Source organism: Manis pentadactyla, chromosome 12 (genome assembly GCF_030020395.1).
Source record: "Manis pentadactyla isolate mManPen7 chromosome 12, mManPen7.hap1, whole genome shotgun sequence".
NCBI lineage: Eukaryota > Metazoa > Chordata > Mammalia > Pholidota > Manidae > Manis > Manis pentadactyla.
Window position 1 is genome coordinate 108,430,872 of NC_080030.1, and position 20,354 is coordinate 108,451,225.

The following is a 20,354-nucleotide window of genomic DNA, read 5'->3' on the forward strand; positions in this document are numbered from 1 at the left end:
CTCTGTCCACAGAAATGCTGGTTTGAACTCTCTAGGGTAGAAGTTAAACGCAGGAAAGTGAAACATTATAACAGATTTCAGGCCTCTGAAATTTTGACTAAGTCTCGCAGGCTGCCATCCTTGGCAGGTGTGCCCATGATTCTCTAGACCCGCATGTATATGCCCCACCCTCCAGAGGCGGGCCCGCCGCAGGGGGCGGCGCTCAGAGCAGGGAGAGGCCCGCCGTGGATGGGTCTCTGCAGAGGTGACCTCTGAAAGCTTGTCAGGGGAATGCCAGTCCTCAGAGATCCCATTTCCTAAGTGGAGATGGGTGCGGTGGGGCAGCGGGCACCGCCCCAGAGCCAAGCCCAGTGCTGGCACGGGGTGCATGGCGAGCACACGGCGGACCCTCACTGTGGGATGGGTGGCTCCTTAGATGCGGGAACCAGCACAGCCGCCCAGGAAGCGGCCCCGGGAGAGGCAGGGTGAGTGAGTCCTCTGCGGCAGCCAAGCAGGGCGGCGTGCAAGGGACCCGCTCCCTAGAAGGTTCCAGCGACCCCACCCCTCCTCGGCCCCCTGCTGATGCTCGGCTGTGTTCGCGGCTAATGTGGGGGCCCCCGGACAGGGCTTCTGGTCCTGCAGCTGCTCTACTAAGCACATGGCTGTGGGCGGTCATGTCAACTCCGTGCAAAGCTCAGTCCCCACCAAAGCTCACTGCCGCTCAGAACCCCGAGATGATGGCCATGATGGGTTCGATCCCCCGAGTTGCTCGTTTTCACCCTCATGTTAGGGAGCCGGGTTAACTTCAGGCCCTTCGTTCCAAGAGACGTGTGCAAAAGCTCGTGAGAAGAGCAGCCAGTCTGGGCAGGGGCTGGAGAGGGACCCACCCTAGGAAGGACACCGTGGGGACAGTGGCCGGCAGCAAAGCCGGCCTCGGAGGAGAGCTTTCAGCCCCCACGGGCACCAAGAGAGAGAACTCAGCTGGGATTCGGGGTCTGAAATGTGACCGGATTCCTGTTCCTCCTCGGAGGATTGTCAAGCTCAGCGTGGCGTCCTCTCCCAGACGACCCGGAGAGCGGCAGGCGGCGGAGGGCTGGGGTGCTTGACCATCTGAGAGTCTTTCTCTTTCTTTCCTTTCTGTCTTTCTTTTCTTTTTACTTTTAATTTTGGCATGGTTTGAAACTTACAGACACTTTAAAAATAGAAATTTTGTGCGCTCTTCTCCTAGGGTCCCCAAATATTACTTTTTTTTACCACGTTTGCCCCATCATTTTCTCTCACTCCATCATCCTCTCTTTTTCTCTATATGCTGCCCCCCGACACAGACACACATTTTTTTCCCTTTTCTGAACCATTTGGGAACAGTTGATGACATGATGTCCCATATCCCTAAGTCCCATATGTCTGGTGTGTATTTTTTAGAAACGAGGGCATTCTGCTACATACCTGGAAATTGTCATGCAGTACTCTGCAAACCTGATTCAGATTTTACCAGTTACCCAGTAATTCCCTTTATAGAAAAAGAAAATCCTGGGTCACTGAGTTCCAATTATTTGTCACGTCTCTTCCATGACCTTGGCATATTTGAGGAGCACAGGCCAATTATTTTACAGACTGCCCCACAAACTGGTTTGTCTAGAATTTTCTCCTGTGCCGAGACCCAGGGTAGGCACTTGGGGCCGGTACTGTGTGGCACGGGCAGGGGCGGTGCTGTGTCACCATATCAGGAGGCACACGGCGTTGATTTGGTCCATTCCTGGTGATGGGATTTGGATCACTTGGGAAACGTGGTGTCTGCCAGGTTTTTCCACTGCGCAGTTGCTATTTGTCCCTTTGTGATTATTCAGTATCTTCAGGGGAGAGATCGCTTGGGAGACTACTGTTCACCAGACTTACTCACGAGCTTTAGCCTCCTGGGAACCGCAACAGCTCTTAGATTCAAGATGAATTTTGAAGCTGGCATTCACAATGAACCTAATAAAGAGTTAATTTGAAATTTGACCCTTGAGCCTTCTTTTTAAATATCTTCGAAGGCTAAAACAGCTACTGCTGAGTTGCACCCACCAGGCTGCCAGTCTGCAGAGGAAAGAGTTAGAGAAACAGCCCAAAGTCTGCCTGCTGCCGAAGAGGGGGCCACCGCCGGGACCTGGGGTCTGTGCAGAAACTGCCAGTAACAGAGAGTAAAGCAGCAAAACAAAAGGGTTTCTTACAATAGAACTCAGGTTTTTCCCTTTATTTAAAGTTAGTCTAAGTCATTTCCCATCAGTTCATTTATTGAAGTCCTTAACTGAAAGGCACTGAAGGTTACTTAGCTATTGAGGTTTAAAATTTTTTCTTAGATGTTATTGTTGAAAAGAGCTAAAAATGGCCTGAGTCATTTCCTTCTGCAGGCACACACTTCCTCTGTGTGGGCTTTTAAGAACACATTATGATATTTATCTAAGATTGGTTCCCTAATTTTAAATTCTGTGATGGACTCTATCAGAGAGAATATTTTCCCACTGAACACCTCACACCTTGGGTTCTCCTGCCCCCCCACGGGCCGTTCTGCATGTTTCTTTTCATTCCTTAGGTGCCTATCAGTGTGGCTTCCACTTCCAAAAATCACTCCCCTCAGAATTCCAATTATAAAATAAAATGTTCTAGGTCTCCCCTGTTTTCTAGCCAAAGTCTTCTTTTTATTCTCCCTTTTTCTAATCACCACCTGCACGTAATAGTGGAGGTGGTGACATTTTGAGATTTTGTTCCATTTGAACCCTCTCTTCTCAGATCCTGAGCATTATTCTCATAGTAAAATACTGACCATTGTTTTCAGCAATAGATGTTTTAGGGAATGAATCCGCATTAAACTGTGTCACAGGTTGTCAGGACAGTGTTCTCAATACCAGGCGCTGTTGACACGACTTGTGTGTAGACATGGCCCTACTCACTCAGTGTGACTTCTGTTTGAGGGCGTAGACATAACACACACACGTGTGAAAAATAATAGTGCAAAGTAATGTTTGTTGAATGTGGAGTAAGTGCACTTTTTCTGGAGGAGCCAGAACATAAACAGAGCCTTGAAGGACCAAAACGGGCAGAAAGGAGTTAAGGAGAACATTCTAGGCCAGGGGAAGGAGGCCACAGAGGGCTGGAGGTGGAGACGCCAGGGCCTGCTTCTGTGCCACAGAAGGAGGGCATTTGGAATAAACTGGAGGAACCGCGGCTCCGTTCTTTAATACACTCTTTAAAAGACTGTGCATTCTGGGTAAGCTAACCGGCCGATTAGTGAATTAGTCAGCATGGTAGGAGATGGATCAATGAAAACAAAAATTAGGTGGACAGAAATTGTGAGAGAAGAACATGGAGATGTCCGGGGAAATAACGACAGGGTTTTACTGACACTGAAAGCCTGACCCAAACGAGCGCTGCTTCTCTCTCTTTGCTCTGACAGAAGAGAACATCGAAACAGTCTGTGCTGCGTGCACACAGCTTCACTGCGCTTTGCAGGAAGGAGACATGCTCAGAAGTACCTTCAAGAGAAGAAGCATCCTCCTGAAGACCCTGTATAAACTGGTGGATGTTGGTTCAGACTTGCTCAGCCTTAAACTTGCAAAAATTATTCTAGCAGTAAGTTTTTCTTTCCTCTGTCTGGTAAACTATAGCACATAGAAGTTTTAGTGCTTTATTCATAAATAATGCAAAGAAGACTAGAAATGCAGTGTGTTCTTTTAGAGTCTTGAAAAAAAATGAAGATAATAAACTGATACCCAGAGTCTGACTGCCTCGGACTATCTAAGGAACTGAGGCTGAGTATATAGAAAATGTTCAAATAAACCCTTACATCTGGACTGTGGCTAGGTCAAAAAAAAAAAAAAGTGACAGCAGGCAGATACATTCGAAACAGCTGCTCAAGTGACTTGACTGCAGGTCAGAGTCCAGGCTGAGGTTCCTGCCCTGAGGTTCCTGCTGGGTGCTGGATTCTGTCACATGATTCTATAAGTAACTTAAGATAAGCTGGGCCATGGACACAACAGCCAGGTGCTTTATGAACTAGCACGAAACAGAGAAACAGCTGCGTGTGGTCATAGAGGCTCCTAAGGTGTTAGCAGAAAAGGCCGGACGCCAGATACCAGTCTGTAGAAACTCTGTCTTGAAGAAAAGGATACCATTGTTTGAGGGGGGTGCTTGTTGCCACAGACATAAACAGTTGGAACCAAAAGATAAGACACAGTTATTATAGAATGTTCTAAGAGGGCCGCTAAACGAATGAAGCTTCGTTTGCCTGGATTCATAAAAGTGAAGCTACTGTGTTGACACCCATAATTCATATAAAGTCTGAAAGCACACAGCGAAGGTAAGTGTTGGCATACTTGCTGACGGTTTGATAAGAGTGCCCACCATTTATTTTGATGTCTTTCCTAAAGCAGAATGGTTCAGACTACAGATTCTGTGTAATTTTTTGGAGAAGCTATATTCCTATTCAGCTGTCATCCTAAACTACTCACCTCTTTTTTAAAATTGTGATATGATGTGCCACTCAAAAAGTAACATTTCTTTGAAGTAGTGATTTCAGTAGCATTTTAATCCCTTCTCTATGGTAATTGATTAATGAGCTTTAATGAGAAAAAAAAGGGCATAAACCACAGAGGCAAGTTAAGCGGAAAGCTGTGGGTAGAGAAGAGATACCCGCATGCGTGCCCACTTCCCTCCTGGCGCCAGTGAGGGGCGCCGTCCCAGGAAGCCCCTCTGGGAGGCCGGAGGGCCCCGCCGGTGTAGCCCAGGGGCTGATTGCCTGTGGCTCGCTGGCTGCTGGGCTTTTTGCTCCAAACCAAGCCGAGAAACAACTGAGAGAAAGAGAAGGAAAACCTCACGGGTCCATAATGCTTCCAGGGAGAGTCTTACCTGGTTAGTAAAGGTGCCATCCAAATTAAATACATACGTGGTACTACTCAGCTTTCTTAGGGCAAAAGGCTAAGTGACCCGCCGGGCAGTGGACACGTTCTGAACTGACCGTACGAGGCGATAAAGCCCAGCCTGTGACACTGACTGCCACGCAGTCCGGGGCAGGTGCGGCAGAGGGCAGAGGTGGGCAGGCTGCCCACTGGTCAGCGGCGGAGCCATGGGTCAGGCCGCCTCAGGCCATCGAGTCCAGCCGCCCGCCTGCCTCCCAAGTCTCCTGGACGCTCCAGCCAAGACATCAGCTGAGGCTTAGGTGACGGGGTCTGCGTGATTTTTAAAAGGCACGTCATAAAGAGCCTTCAAGAAAAAAAAGTCAGCCACAAAACTGAAGGTAGACGGGCCCAAGATGTTTTTCATGACTTCTTTCTGGCAATATTTATTTTACCAACCAGTTTACTGTTACGATTCAGACATTTTAGATTGTCTGCACTTTAATTTGGTGAACACATCAGTTCTGCTTTCTTGCATTCTGTGGCCGAGTGGGGGTTGCCACAGTCATTTTCATTTTAACCTTGGATTGGAAAAATCTTAATGTATCTGTCTATAGTAAGACTTTTTAACATACCAGCATATATACAGTATGAATACCACTATATTCAGGAGGGGAACAAAATCTAGCAGCCTATTCAGGGGAAAAAAGCAGAAAAGAAATACCAGTATTCAGCACTGATTAGAGGTAGCGTTATAAGTGTTTTTAAACTTCTCTTATTTTCCAAATTTGCTTTAAATAGGAAAGACTGCTATTTTTAGCATAAGAAGGAAACTACCCCCTACAGGAACCCACGCTGTGCCAGGGACTCTGGACTCTGGGGCTGCAAGTGAATCAGGTGGGGCGGCGCCGTGGGCTGGGGGGCAGTCAGGCCCAGAGGAGCGCAGCCAGCACTGAGGGGAGAGCCAGTGTAGATAAGGCAGCCTCCAGCCCTTGCATATGACTTAATATTTTATATCTTTTCATGTCTCAAAGTTATATTTCTCAGTCCTTATAAGGAAAAGTATAGGAATTTGCTGTGAATGTAAACTGACCTTATAGCAAGCTGAGAAATTGTACATTTGTGTTTGATTGACTTGTAATGAAAACCCTGACACTAATCGTGTTCTTTTCCTTTGCCACTTTTCACTAAAAATACAAGACTTATTGCGGGTGATGGGGTGAGGCTAGTATATTCATTCATTTATTCAACCAGTTTTATTAAGTAAAACACATGCTACATGTCACACATAGCGTGAATACACTGTGGTGTTGACCTCAAAGGCTCACAGTTGTCAGCTGACTAAAGCATATTCCCAAATACTAAGGACAATGTATGTTTCCTTTGTTAAATAATTTTTTTCTATTTTCTGGGTTTTTTAACTTTTTTTAAACACCTAATCATTAAAAATTGTTCTAAAGTTTCCTTTCTCTTGGTTCCCCCCGATGACAGAAGTCTCCATTCTGCCCCGCGTGAGTCTCTGAGCCTCCCATGAAAGCTTCTCGGGCCTGCCTGTGCAGGGGGGCCCCCAGGGGCCAGTTACAGTGCAGAATCTGGCTCCGTGCGGCCGGAGATCCTGCCTTCCTAACATGCGCCCAAGCTCTTCAGGGGGACAATGGGAACAGCTGCCCGTCCGCAGTGTGGCACTGGAGAGGGTGCACAGTGTTCCTGCCCGTGCCCGCTGCTGACTGGCCCTCTGGCCCCTGCCTCTGGCATCTCCTACCTGAGCAGACAGTGCCTGGTACACAGCAGGGGCTCAGTCATCTTTGTGGATGAGATACACAAATGAGGTTTTTAAAAACTTGTCTGAAAAATTCCATTATCTTTTGAAAATAACAAACTCATTAATAAACTATTGAAGATAATTTTAAAGATACCTTTCAATGATAAAACTAACCCATATGCCAGCCTTTTCACACAGATGTAGGTATTTGTTCAGATGAGCTCATTCCTACAAACATGTTTCACCCTTGCAGTGAGGCACGTAATCTTTCCATCTTATAGCAGGTGGCAAATGTCTGCTTGCACAACGTTTGCAGTTACACTCTCTGTGCCTACTTAAATGAATGGTACTGATGTTCCACAGCTTATTAAACTATTCCCTAATGTTGGACATTTAGGATTCTTTTTTAAAAACGCTAGTTTTCGCTAGGTAAATGTCCGGCTAATTCTGCCATTTGATGCAGTTAGTCCTCCTATACTGTTGCTTTAAAGTATATTTCCATGTTGCCCTTATGTTTAATTTACTTGAGTATTTTTGTATGATTCAGATGGTAATTTTAAACTTTGAACAATATTTGCAATTATCTCAAAGCCTTCCAGAAATAGCCTTACAAAGTAAATACATACTTATTACCTAATGAAGGAACATTACCTTTTAATTTTCTTTATACAAACAGTGCCTTCCCCTTTCTTTCCTTCGTTTCCCCATGTATTCTTTTCAAAATTAATTTGACCTGAAGTTTTGGTGCCCATCTCCCTTTGTGTGTCTCAGCAGTTACTCCATTTAATTAAATTTATCACCATCATTCCGCCCTTTATCCTCATGTGCTTTTTAAAAAGTAACCGATAATCTCACATACGTGTATGAGGCCTTATGAAGTAAGAAATAAATGCTTATCAAAATGTACTTACTCAGAAGATCATTGCATTTACTATAAATGAGTTAATTAAATGCCATAGTTGACAAATATGTAGCCTAAACTTTTCAAAACTGATTTCTTTGAACTTTCATGTTTTAAAAATACTGTTGCTGCACTTTTAAAATAGATGTTTATGTTAAAAAGTATGGCATGTCTTTATTTCCCTCTGCAACAGAAATGTGTTTTCTTTCTCTGCAGCTTAAAGTGAGTAGAAAGAATCTTCTGAATGTCTGCAAACTTATATTTAAAATTAGCAGGAATGAGAAGAATGACTCTCTGATTCAAAATGACAGCATTCTGGGTGAGTGTCATTCACTGCTACCACTGGGCAAATGTTGCTCTTGAGTGTGAGTGAGGAGTTTAGAGAGCAAAGTTCTGATTGATGACAGCTAGAATGATATTTTCTACTAATGTGCAAAAGCTGTGCCATATCTGGTTTTGCTCTGTGCCTCTGTGTTTTCCACATTCCGTTCAGTGTATCCTTTGGAGCCTAAGAAGGGAGAGTCAGCTTTTTTCTTTTTTTTAATGCCCTTAGTAACATTATGTGACATTAAAAAGTGTATTTAACACTTCGTTTCCTGGTCTTGAATTTACTATTAGAAAAAACAGACTAAATAGTATTTGACATAATTAAAAATTTTGATCTTTTGATGTAGTAGGAATGACTGAAATTTGGGGGACCCTTATAACTATTGTAGAAATTTGACAGCGAAGTGTCTCTAATGTTTCAAATATGTAGGTACAGAGTTTTATTACATTCTAACCACCTAGCTGATGATGTCTGATTCTTTATATACCCTTAAATAATTAAGAAGCTTAAGTAGTTATCCAGCTTGAAATCTCGTATGAATTAGTATTGCTGATCTAACAATGGCAACAATACGGAAAATACTTTGAGCCTTCATTTTGCAACATAGGATATATGATTTCTTACCTTCTTTCTTTTTTAACCTCAGCAAGACAGGGATAAAGCCAGTACTTAAATAAATGTGTAACACTGAATCAGCTAAATGATAATCGTAGACAGAAACAAAGATTCTGAAAAATGATCATGTTGAAATTAACAGAATTAAATGTGAGATAGGCATGATTAAGTTTTATCAGAGTTGTCTGAATTACTCCTAACATCAAGTAGTTGTGTGTTATTTGGATGGATATTCTTAAATTGTCCTGGGAAAGAGTGGATGTTATATTCTAAGTATTCCTTTCTATGGCAATTGAGATTTTTTTAAGAGATCCAGTCTTGATTAATTTTCCATTCATATAGCAACCAGTATATTCTTAAAAGTTTGATGAAATTTAACTCTTAAATTGCTTTACTTATTAGTCACTCTATAATTCAAAACTTTTGTAACTAAAAATAAAGGTTGGTAAATATTAGTAAGAGGCAAAGAATGTATTTATTAAAGGAAAATTTTCTTATTTATATATTAGTAATCCCATCCATCTGCTGTCATTACCATTATAGAAATAAGTTTTCACTAAAAGTAAGCGTTCCTCTTTATATCATATGAGTAACCCTTAACAAGCATTTGAATGTAGGTTCTTACTAACATTTTACAAATTGTGTCTGATGCTCCCATATAAGCACTTTAATATGTCTCCCTCCAGCTGTGGCTATCCTCATATATGTGTAATAATTCCTCTTTTTGGCAGAGTCATTATTGGAGGTCCTGAGAAATGAAGACCTGCAAGCTAACTCGGAAGCTTTTTTGTACTGTATGGGGGCCATCAAATTCATCTCTGGAAATCCAGGATTTCTTAATGAAATGATCAGCAAAGGTGCTGTGGAAATACTGATGAATTTGATAAAGCAAATAAATGAGAACACCAGGAAATGTGGTACATGTTTGCCTAATTCAGGCCACTTGTTAGTCCAAGTAAGTATTTTACTTGAGGTTAGATGTGTAAAATTAGTTTGCATGGTACTAACAGAAGTTACCTGCCGGGCGGTTGTAGCAGGTCACAGGCGGGCTGTTACAGCCAGCCAGGTGGGGGTGCCTGGCTTTGGGGACCAAGGGTGGTAGCCACTGCCCCACCTCTGCACTTTATGTGCCCACTTCCTCTGGAAAGCCTGCTCCACGACTTTTCACAGAGCAGCTCCACCCACAGCTCGTGGACATCCGTTTCAGCTAGTCTGTGAGAGAAAGCAGGCCCGCAGGAGTGAAAAACAGCACCTCTGTGCGAAGCAATTGCATTTATAATATGCATTGGTGTGCGTGCAGTGATGAAAGTATGAATACTCATGGAATACACAGCGGCGCATGGGGTGACAGAGTATGAAAGCTCATAGAGCACGCAGCAGCCTGCACGCGGTGACAGTATGCAGTGCTCATGGAATACATACAGAGTATGCAGCGCACAGAAGTTCAGCAGTCAGTTTTAGCTTTTAAAGATAAGTCTTGCCTGGATATTGTTCATGGCGATGGTAGCTAATGCCACACATCTTGCATCTTCACTGAAAAACAGAAGTCAGTAACGAGCAGACAGTCGTCGAAGGGGCATGTAGATGGACATGCAGGCCTGAGACAGGAATGGAGGTCGCGAAGCTGGGCATGTAACGTGACCAGAGCAGGGAGGAAAAATGTGTTAAGCGTTAGTTTTATTACTTCTTTGTGCAAATTAAAGTTCATAGTGAAATTATCGTCACTGGAGCTCCTTCAGCTCTCATTCATTCTTAGATGGGATTTTACTCTGATGGCATTTGTCTATCAGGCCATAGCATCTTTGATGTAATAATTCATGAGATTTGAAATGTGCTTGTCAATTTGTGAGGCTTGATGGAGCATCAGAGTGCCTGAAGCCTTCAGGAAAGTGTGTTGAAAATTAGATTTAGGCCCTGTGTTAAAGATACTCAAGGTGTTTATGATGATTATGGATTTTGGACTTTGTGGTCTGTCTCCGTTTTGGAAAAATATTGTAAAAACCTCTTGTAGTCATAAACGGTTCAAAATTCTACTGGGTGTATATCTTTTGGCTGGGAAGACTTAGATACATTATTTTCATGCTGCTGGTGTTACTGAGTCATTCAAATTTTTCTCTCAACAAAAATAGTTACTTTGGTTATACAATTTTCATATTTCCATATTAAAATGCAAAGAAGTATAAGGAAGAGTACAAAAATTACCTGAAATATGTTCACTGAAAGAACACCCCCCTGAGATTTCAGCCGCCATTCCTCCATGCTCTTTGTGCATGTGTGTGATGTTTGTGATTCTGGGTTTTCATCGCAGACCATTTTGCCTTTAGTCGGGGTGTTTGTTTCCCTCACCCCCTCCTCCTGTTTCTCCCTTCGGTCCACCCAGTGAGCCAGCGCTGTTTGCACTGAGGCGCCCAGCACCTTTCCATGCACTCCTGAGTTCTCAAAAATGGGGTATTCTATGCACTTCTCTTTCTGACTTAACAGTGCAGGGGGACAAACCCCTGTAGACTGATTTTATCCTTCTCAGTGGCTGCATGTATTACTGTGACCAGAAGTAGATCCGGACCCGACCACTTGGCGTGGCTGCAGGGGTGCAGTGCACGGCCCGAGCGCCCCTCTTCTTTCCCTTTGCCCACCACCCACCATCCCCTTTTCCTGTCTTGACAGCTGCGCACCCCTGCAGGGGTCGTGGGCGGGGGCCTGTCGCAGCGTCCTCCTGGCCGCCCACTGCCACTCACCACCCCCACGTGCTGGCCTGGGTCCCCAGCCTTCCTTTGAACTTCCGCAGGGTCCAGGGCAGGTGGGGCTGACCGGGCCTGAGGCCTCGCTCTGGACACAGTCAGCGCCCCAGCCCTGTCCCAGCCTCAGCAGGAGAAAGTGGAGCCCATTTCTGCTGCCCCTGAGACGCGCCCCTGCTGTAGTCCCCGGGCTCCGTGTGCAGGAACCGCAGTGCCACTGTGCTCACAGGTGTGGGGGGTGTTGTTTCCAGCTACCTCATTTGCAGAATCCCCTGAGCTGCACATTCCCTTACACTTAATTAAAACAAAAATGATTCTGTGTCCTCTGATTGATAACATGTGAGCAGCCCAACTCCACCTTCACTACGGGAGTGGAGGAAGTCCCTCCTCCGTGTGCAGCCCTGCCTGGCCTTCCATGTGCCAACTCAGCCCAGCAGGCCTGGCCTGCGCTCGCCCCCAGAACCCGGCACCTCGAGCTCGTGAGGCATGTTTTACAAGCAACTTTGTTCAATTGGAGAAGTAAATCAATACTGTGGCCATGCCGATAAAATAATATCTGTAAGCCAGCGAGAGGTGAGGCAGGAAAGATGAAGGCCGGCGGCCGTGGACAGCGGAGACGTCCTCCGCTTTGTGACTCCGGCCCGGAGAGGCTCCGCAGCCGCGGGCACACGCTCTGTGACCTCAGGTCACCCTGGTTCCCTAAAGCCGCCCTGCGGAGGCTGCTGGGAGTGGGAAACCTCTGAAGCTGGACCCTGACGGTCATGTGGGATTTGGGGAACTGGCACTGGGGGGACCGGCTGAGGGGTGTTTTGGGGGTGCTGGGGAGGCGGGTCTGTCAGAACAGAGGGAATCTGCCAGGGGGGTGTTGGGGGCACAGGAGGTGAGATTCAGAGGCCTCAGCCGTGGGTCGCAAATCCCAGGACTCGGAGCAGCAGGGAGCTGCCGGAGGGCGTGCGTGGGGAGGAGACGGGCTCGGACTGGCAGGGGAGGGGGGCTCGCAGGGCTCGGGACGGGGAGGGCCCGAGGCTGAAGGGGACGACGGCACGAAGGGCGTCCGCGTTGGCAGAGGAGGGCCAAGATCCCACACGCGGGAGCCCGAGCGCGGACGCGGGGCTGCGTTTTGGGCTGAGGGCACGAGGTCAAGGAATGGGGTGAAGGAGGACCGCCGCTCTGTCATACGGGCTCATGCTGCCTGCAGGAAAAACGAAGCTTTGAGATGGCGAAGGTTCCTCTGCGTCGGTTCTCAGCCTGCGTACGTGCACACGGACGTGCTCTACGCTGTGGCTGGACTGGAGACGGTGCTTTCGCCGGGGTTGCGGAGGGGCGGCTATGCCAGGAGAGTCCCGGGGGTGAGTGACATCGGGGGGGATGAGGCAGCTGCCGGGAGGTGGTCCTCGTGCCGATCGCGGCCTTCTGATGCCCATTCTTTTGCAGAAACTGTGGTACTTCCTTCCACGTGTTCAGTCCTCCGTTCAGTTCTGCCGACCAGACACATGGCAGCATTCTGAGAAGGCTGGGGGACAGGGTGGCTGTCTGCTCCGAGGGGCTGAGGGCAGATGCCCAGTGCCCCCAGGCGGGCAAAACCAGGGACCGGATGTGTCTGTAAAACTGAAAGAATGAAGGAAGTTAAACTGTGCATGTTCACTGAATTCCAGAGCAGGAGAATTTCAGGAGAGCTCCCGGAGATGGGAAGGAGAGTACGGGCCAGGGAGAAGGCGACCCCCCTGGGTGTCTGCAGCAAGCGTCACCCGGAGAGGTGGCCGACGGACGCGGGGACTTGCCAGCGTCGGTGTGGCCTCTCGGGAGGTGTTGGGGTTCGTCTCTCACTGCTACAGGCCGAGTGGGGCCAAGGAAAGTTGCTGGGTCACCTCCGTCGGAAAGTCCACTGTGGTGTCCACCAGCCCCTGTCTGGGGCAAGGAGAGTCTTCTATACACGTCACGATCACAGCCAAGCCCCAGTCCCCTGGTGTCTCATTTGTCCTGTTTTGAGACCCTTGTATACAAAGCTGCTTTACTGTAATTGAAGAAAATCTCAAGGTGCTCACTTTACAATTAGGTGATGTGCGAGTGTCATATGGAACTACGGAATGGAACCATGAAAACTCAGAATGGCTTGAACTAACATTCCTATTTTTTTTTATTCCTTTGTATTGCCAACCTTTTTTCTCGACAGCTTGACCCGTTTGATTTTGAGTTGAGTCCTTAGAGAAACACCTCCCTTCTTGGCTTCAGGGAGACCAGCGTGGAGCCCGCGGGCCCTGCGGCAGCCGGGGTCCCTCCACTCCTGCTCCTTCTGCGTCTCTGGCCTCCGGGCCTCCGCGCTCGGCCCAGAGCGCCCTCGAATCCCGGCCTTCCGCCTCCTTGCTGGGCACGTGGTCTTGCTCTAAGTGGGAATCTCTCCGGAGGCCAGTCCTGCCGGCCCTTGTCAGTGCCCGCTCCCTTCCTTCACTTCGACTTGGGTTTGGGGAAAAGGAGAGTGAACTAGGCAAAGAAAGAAGACTTGGGCGTTTTGAGCCTGATTGGCTCAGAAAATAATAATATCATGAGCACTTACAGAGTCATACAAGGGACCGATCTGGTGAGAGGGGGGAAGGCGATTACGTAATCAGTCTTCATGAAAAACTGTAAGGTGCCGGTGGAATAGCCAACTAGGACTGTCCAGTAGGCAACTGGAGATATTAAATAATGCTTAGCAGAGAAGGCAAAGCTGAAAAATCCGATTTAGGGCCATCTACACGGAGGTGACAGTTGAAGTCAAGAAAGGATGAAATCACTCAAGGGTTGGGCATAGAAAGAGAAAGAGCAGATTCCCCAAGATGCCTCCCTCGCCTGCGGACTGGGAAGTGGGGAGAGGAAGGGAGTGGCCCGACAGCAGGGCGGACAGCGCACGGGCGGCGGACGGACACGCCGGGCGGCCGCTCTGGCAGGCGCTGGGGAGAGGCCCCGGGGCGAGGGATTCCGGGACGCGGTGTGGGCAGTTTGAGTAGGCAGGGGGTCCATGCTCTTTAAACCTTACATGGCTTCTTTATCTCTATGTTGTGAAATTAAAAGACGTTTTGATACAAATATTTTTTAATTCCTAAGCCCAGAGTAAAGGTCCCACTTTGGCTGAACTGAGTTCTGCTCCACTCCTCCCCCACGCGAAATACTGTGTGTGCAGGAGCCTGGGGGCCTGTGTGGCTTCGTGCCCGGGACTGGGCGGCCTCAGCGCGGCGGTGTGGACTGGTGGTGGGGGCACAGGCCTCGGGGCCCGGGGGCCTGAGCTGGCACCGGGCCCCCCGCCCTGACCACGCTCTCCTCTGCTGTGACGCCGAGCTCCGGCTGGCTTTAAGGGTAGCTGGGAAAATTAGATCAGATGACCTATTAAGGCATGGACCAGGTGGGACATGGTGCGTGGCTGGCACTCAGCAAACGTGACCAAAAACTTGGAGCTTCAAAGAGCAGTTACTTCTGATGAGAAAAAAAAAATTAGTCATAAGAGATTAAGATGACAGAGTTAGAGATGGATTTCAAATCCTAGATCTTTTTTTGTTTCTCTGGCTTTGACAAGCTAAACGGACAGCAGTGCTAAGAGGCCTAAAGCTGGGAGGGGGCCTGTTACGCCAGCAGGGCGGGATTCTGTGCACGCGGATGTCAAAACTCTCAGCCAAATTATTCTCTGCTTCACAAATTTGCAGAATTTAAGGGAGGTTTTTGACTGGGGGTCCAGTTTAGCAATGATTTTAATTATATTAGTAATTAAGGATTATACCAAGGTGGTGGGGTCCTTTAAATCCTGCTTTAGTCCTATTTAATAGTTTTAAAATGCAGAAATTAATAAATTTATATTTAGGCTATTAATTATTATGAGCATCGAGACTTAAACAGGAAAATACGTTACCTCTCTCTCTGCCTTAACGCTGCCCTCTGGAAGCCCACCTCTTCAGACCGTGACATCAGAACTAAAGCAGTGACTTCCACCTGCTGGGACCCTGCTCTGGTTTTGGAGGAAATAAACTATATGACTATAAAATGGAAGCAAATATTACCATGATTGTATTTCTTAAACTCTTATAGTTAATTTTATGGGAGATTTGATGGTTAAACAGAAAAAGAATACTTTCCAAGTGTCTCTTTTAAGGGTTTCGCTGGAATAGGAAACAGCAGATAAGGTCATTTGTTCTCTTTCTGCTTTTTTGAGGCACATAATTCACCACACCTTGAAATGTTCAGATTTTTTAAGTCTGATGAGGTTTGACAAAAGCATATCGCCATGTAAGCCACATGCCTTTCAAGATGCAGAAGATTTCCGCCACCTCAGAAATGTCCTCACCCTCTTCCCAGTTAATTCCCACTCTCCTACCCCCCTAAAGGGAACCCTTTTTCGATCCCTTCGACCATAGATAAGTTCCACCCATTCTGGAATGGAATATAAATAGAATAGACAGTGTGTGTCTTTTTGTGTTTGGCTTTTCTTTGAACTTTTATTTTGAACTAAGTATGGATTCACAAGCTGTTGCAAAGAGGGGTCCTGTGTACCCATCACCCAGCTTCTCTCCATCGTGACATGTTCAGAGCTATAGGACATTATTAAGGCCAGGAAATTGATACGGATACACTCCAGTCAGAGTACTGTGTTAGACTTATTTTGCTTATTTGCATATTGTTTTTGAGACTAGATGAAAGTTTTTTTGTCTCAATCTCTCTGGTATTGGTTGTTAGGCCTGGTATTAATTATACACTCATCAGTGGGAAGGGGACAGGACTTTCTGACTTACAAGCTTTCCTTCCTGTACGGAATACCCAGGCGTGTAGCTGCCCAGCCGGCCCGGCCCGGGAGAGAGCAGGCAGTCGGAGTGGGGGGCTGTGCCACGTCCTCCTCTTCCCGTTCCTGGCAAGGAGCTGTGTGCAGACAGCTCATGCTCACCCTGGACCCTCCAAGGACGGCATGGCTAGAGACCAGGGGCACTCAGGGACCTCAGCATGGAATGCCTTGGGTTTTGAACTTGGAAAGAAAAGAATGAGTAAGAAAAATGGGGAAGGGAGAAGGTCACACCGTCACGGGGAGACGTAGCATATAGCTGAGGCAGGCGTGCTTTCCGGCCCTGAACCCCCAGCTAGATTTGTCGCCCACTCACGGCTGTGTCCGCCCCGGTGGGGGGGGGGCAGAGCACCCTGGGCCCTGGTGTCTCCTCGCAAGGAAGGGGCATCAGGGTGGGTGCAAGTAGCCCACGCCTGGTGTTTCTGGGGACAGGTGTTGGCTTTTCAAGCACCTTCTGATCTCCCCGACCTGGTCTCCTCACTGCAGAGACTCAGCTGTGGCAGTGAAGACATGTCTCCGACTTTTAACATGTGATTGTGGTTTTCGGTGTTGTTACTGGGTAGTGTTTGAGCCGTCGTCTTTTCCAGGCTCATTTTCCTGCCTCACCGCTCTGGCATTCTATATAGTTGGCATTCCAAATTTCAAGCCCGCGGACACTCATAAACAGCCACAGCTGGAACAATCAGCTCTCTCCTCATTTTACCGTGGAAACTGACATAGAGGCAGTAAATGGCAAGACTGTAAGCAAAGGTTAATGTCAAGTAGTCCAAGTGGGCACTGGGAGTCAGTGCCGGAGGCTCCGTAGCCAGGCACCTCGCAGGATGCGGGTTATGAATTAACAGGCTTTCCTATGCGTGTATCGGAGCTCTGATAACATGCTTAGGAATTTCGGGTACTAGAGGTGTTTTGTGTGCAGAGGCATCTTGTCATTGATCTCTGTCTCAGCCAGACCTGCGTCAATCACACATGAGATGTATGAGACTTCTTGGGTCACCACGGAGGCTCTGGTTTGGGCATATATGTGGTCTCAGTTGGGCACAGATCCAAAAAATGGCTGTGCTTGTGTAGCAGAGGGAGATGGCGTTGCTGCAGCGGGAAGGCAGTGTGGCCCCGGTCCTAAATCATCTGGCTCGCTTTGCGGCCTAGCGGCCGGGTTTGTTCTCACACATCATCAGCGGAAAGTGAACCATTCTGCAGTTGGCAGTTAAGTTGAGATAACGCTTGAGGGATTTGGCTATGGATATTCCAGATGATTGAGAAATAAAGTGGGTGCTTTAGGGACAGCCAAATGGGGTGGGGGAGACAACAGACAGGGAGTTGGAGCCCAGGATGCCCACATACCCGGCAGCTGGCAGACTTTCTGAGCTTCAGTTTTCTCCTCTGAAAAGGGGGCTTGTAACCCCTTTCCTATCTGCCTCACGGGGTTGGTTTAGCCAGCAAAGGTGATCAGCTCATGAGGTAGCTTTATAAACCATGAAGTCATTGCTCAGATCCTTTACATCATAGCATTCAACGTGTGAAAACAAATAAACATGACTCCGGATGCTAACTTGGGAGAGGAAGCATAGTAAGTTTCAGACTATGTACGGTGCACTTTTCAAATGCATTATGCTCCAAAGGTTTCTTTGAAAGCTGGTTTTCGCAGTCGGGAAAATGTTTCTCCAGAAACCATGTCGTGATTGACGGTGAAGGCCCTGAGCCAAAGAGCCGAATTCCCCATGCACCTGAATGGGAGTGCTGTGCTGGGCTGTGAGCCCTAAGCCCCTCTGTTTGGGGCAGCTCAGACGGCAGACTGCCTGCTAGGGCAGAATCTGGTGAGTTCCCTGGGGCCGAGGGCTCTGCTGGCTGAGGATGGCAAAGAGAGGGGGCCTTCCCTGCCGGAGATGGAGGCTGGTGGGGGCCCACCCAGCCCTCCCTGCCTGTGCCCGCCCTGCTGCAGCAGAGGTTGCCGGGAAATGGGGCCACAGCTGCTCAGCCTGTGTTCTGTCTTAAGTCCAGTGACGTAAATCAGGAGGGCCTCATAATTTAAGACAAAACTGTCTTGTGTTTGCTAAGGTTTTTCAATTAGTTAATAACTGAAAATATAATTTGAAATTGATGATTAGGTACCTATAACTGATTTGAAAAAAACAGATGCCAAATGCATTGAATTCTAACTTTGCTGTACTAAAATGCTGTTTGAGCCTTTATAAATTATCTAATCACTTCTTAATAACTTCTCCCTTTAAAATGGGTTTCCCAGGGTTAACTGCACAGTGAGACCTCTGAGGCCCCGCCCATTCGATGGAGGTCGGACAGCCTTGCCAAACCCACCCGGCATTTTGCCTGGAGATCTGATTGGGGTTGGGGCTCAGGGCCTCTCATGATCAAAGAATTTAGGGAAACAGACGCAAGGAGCTGCCTCAGAAAGAGTGAGGACGCCAAAGTGACAGAGGGCGGCTCTGTCGTTTCTCAGCAGCAGATTAGTCACCAGAATCACACCAGCTTGTTTCTTCCCTGACGTTTACCAAATCTAGGTCCCCTCTGGCCCCAGATACCTAAGAAGCAAGGGAGCTTTAAGTTTGAATCCTCTTTGTACATAGTCGATTCCACGTTCTCCTTTGTCTCTTGCTGCTGGTTGCCTCCGTGTCCCTGGGTCTGCCCAGGAGGAGACGGGAGACCAAGAATGGAAGCCCATGTTTTCCAGTTTGCTGTTTCTTGGTGAGATGACACTTAGGAGGCTGGGAATTGCTCCAGAAAGCCCTTTAGCAGCCAAACAGCATTTCTGTTTGCACCTACCCGTATACCTCTCTCTCTGCCCTGAAGGATTTGTGATGGCCTAACAGATCATAGGCAGCAAAATAGGAGAGCACCTAACTAAGTGGGATCAGGAGCAATAGAAATCAGAGCCGAGTTAGGCAGGAACGAATCCATTTCTCCAAGCAGAAAGCTTAGGCTTTGGCGAACTCCTGCCTTGGGGGCAGCCCCCCGGGTGGGCTTCCTGGGGGTGGCAAACAAGGGGCAGCACAGAGCACAGACTCATTAATGACGTCCACAAATGTCTCTGTGCTAAAAGCTGGAGCACAGTTGACAGCGGAGGGGGTTGCCTTTACTCTTGCACAGTATCCGCTACACGCTCCTCCCCCTGGCCTTTTTGCCTGTTTCCCTGACAAAGCCGCCTGTCTGTGCCCAGCCTGCAGGGCCGCCCAGGCCTGTGCGGGGTCTGGTGGCTGGCAGCCAGCCTCTGGGGAGGGCCGGGCCACCCCTGCCTGACCTCCGCCCAGGGCCAGGAGCTCTGGCTCCTGCGCTGATCCGGCCCCTCCTTGGCAGAGGCTGCTTAAAGGGGAAGGCCTCCTCCTCTGCCCCCTCGGCTCGGCACTGCCTCTGCCCTCCCGCCCTCCTTCTACCCCCTCTCCCTCTGGGCTTCAGCCAGCGGCCGGCCGTGGCCCTCTTGTCCCCTGAGCAGGAGGAGGGGGGCCCCGGAGCAGCTCACAGTGGGCGCAGGCGCGTGGAACAGGTGCCCTGGTGCTGGGGTGGGGGTGGCACCGCGGGGACAGGACGGCCTGTTCACCCAGAGCTGCCGAACAGCCCTCGCAGAGGCGAAGTGAGCCCGCCCTGGCGCAGAGAGATGTGACGGGGCACCGGTCGGGTGTGGAAGGGCAGGGGCCGCCACCGGGAATGGGGTGGCACAGGGAGGGACAGAAGGTCCCCACCAGGAGGTCGGATTTCACTCCTCTGTTACTTTTCATTTCTCTGCTCCTTCACAATCACCCTAAAATCCGTGTACCTCGGGGATGCCGTCTACTAATCCGTGGCTTTCTGATTCCCTAACCTTTCTATTTACCGCAGTGCTCGGGTGTTTCTTTGTAGGAATCCATCATCCGTCATTCCGACCCTAAATGCTAATCGAGGACCCGCCGTGTGCCCGGCCCCGGATTGGGGCCCGGGAGCCCCGCGAAGAGCAAGGCCCTCGCCTCACGGAGGCTCCGGGGAGACGAACAAGCCAGCGCCGCCTGGCGAGCAGGGCCGTGCGGGGTGCGACCGACTCTGCAGGGCCGGTGGGTCAGCGCAGGGCGCCCTGTGACCGCGGACACTGCACGGGGACAGCCGCCGGCGGGGCGCCCCTTACGGCGAGGGGGCAGGAGTCCACGCGCGGCCTGGGGCGCCTTTGGGCCCCCAAGGGGTGGCGGTGTCAGATGCTGGGCGTCACCACGTGCTTCTCTAGCCCGTGGCATGTCTCACGAATGTCCTTCCAGCTCCGTGGCTGCCCGACGTGGCGACGATATTCGACGACTCGTGTCTCACACGACTGCGTGCTTGTCACACGATGTGACGTGTGCGGTGCCCAGATGGGCATCTAAGACCAGATGGCACCTCAGTTCA

The 20,354-nt window shown here is 48.8% G+C and overlaps 1 protein-coding gene across 1 annotated transcript in view; it reads left to right on the forward strand.

Moving 5' to 3' along the window:
• The window catches only part of ARMC2 (armadillo repeat containing 2), an 87,707-nt gene that overhangs the window by 29,490 nt on the left and 37,863 nt on the right, over nt 1-20,354 (forward strand). Inside the window, exons 8-10 of the mRNA XM_057489466.1 lie at nt 3,413-3,588; nt 7,730-7,832; nt 9,188-9,411. Coding sequence (XP_057345449.1) covers nt 3,413-3,588; nt 7,730-7,832; nt 9,188-9,411 — 503 coding nt within the window. The remainder of the gene's footprint in view (nt 1-3,412; nt 3,589-7,729; nt 7,833-9,187; nt 9,412-20,354) is intronic.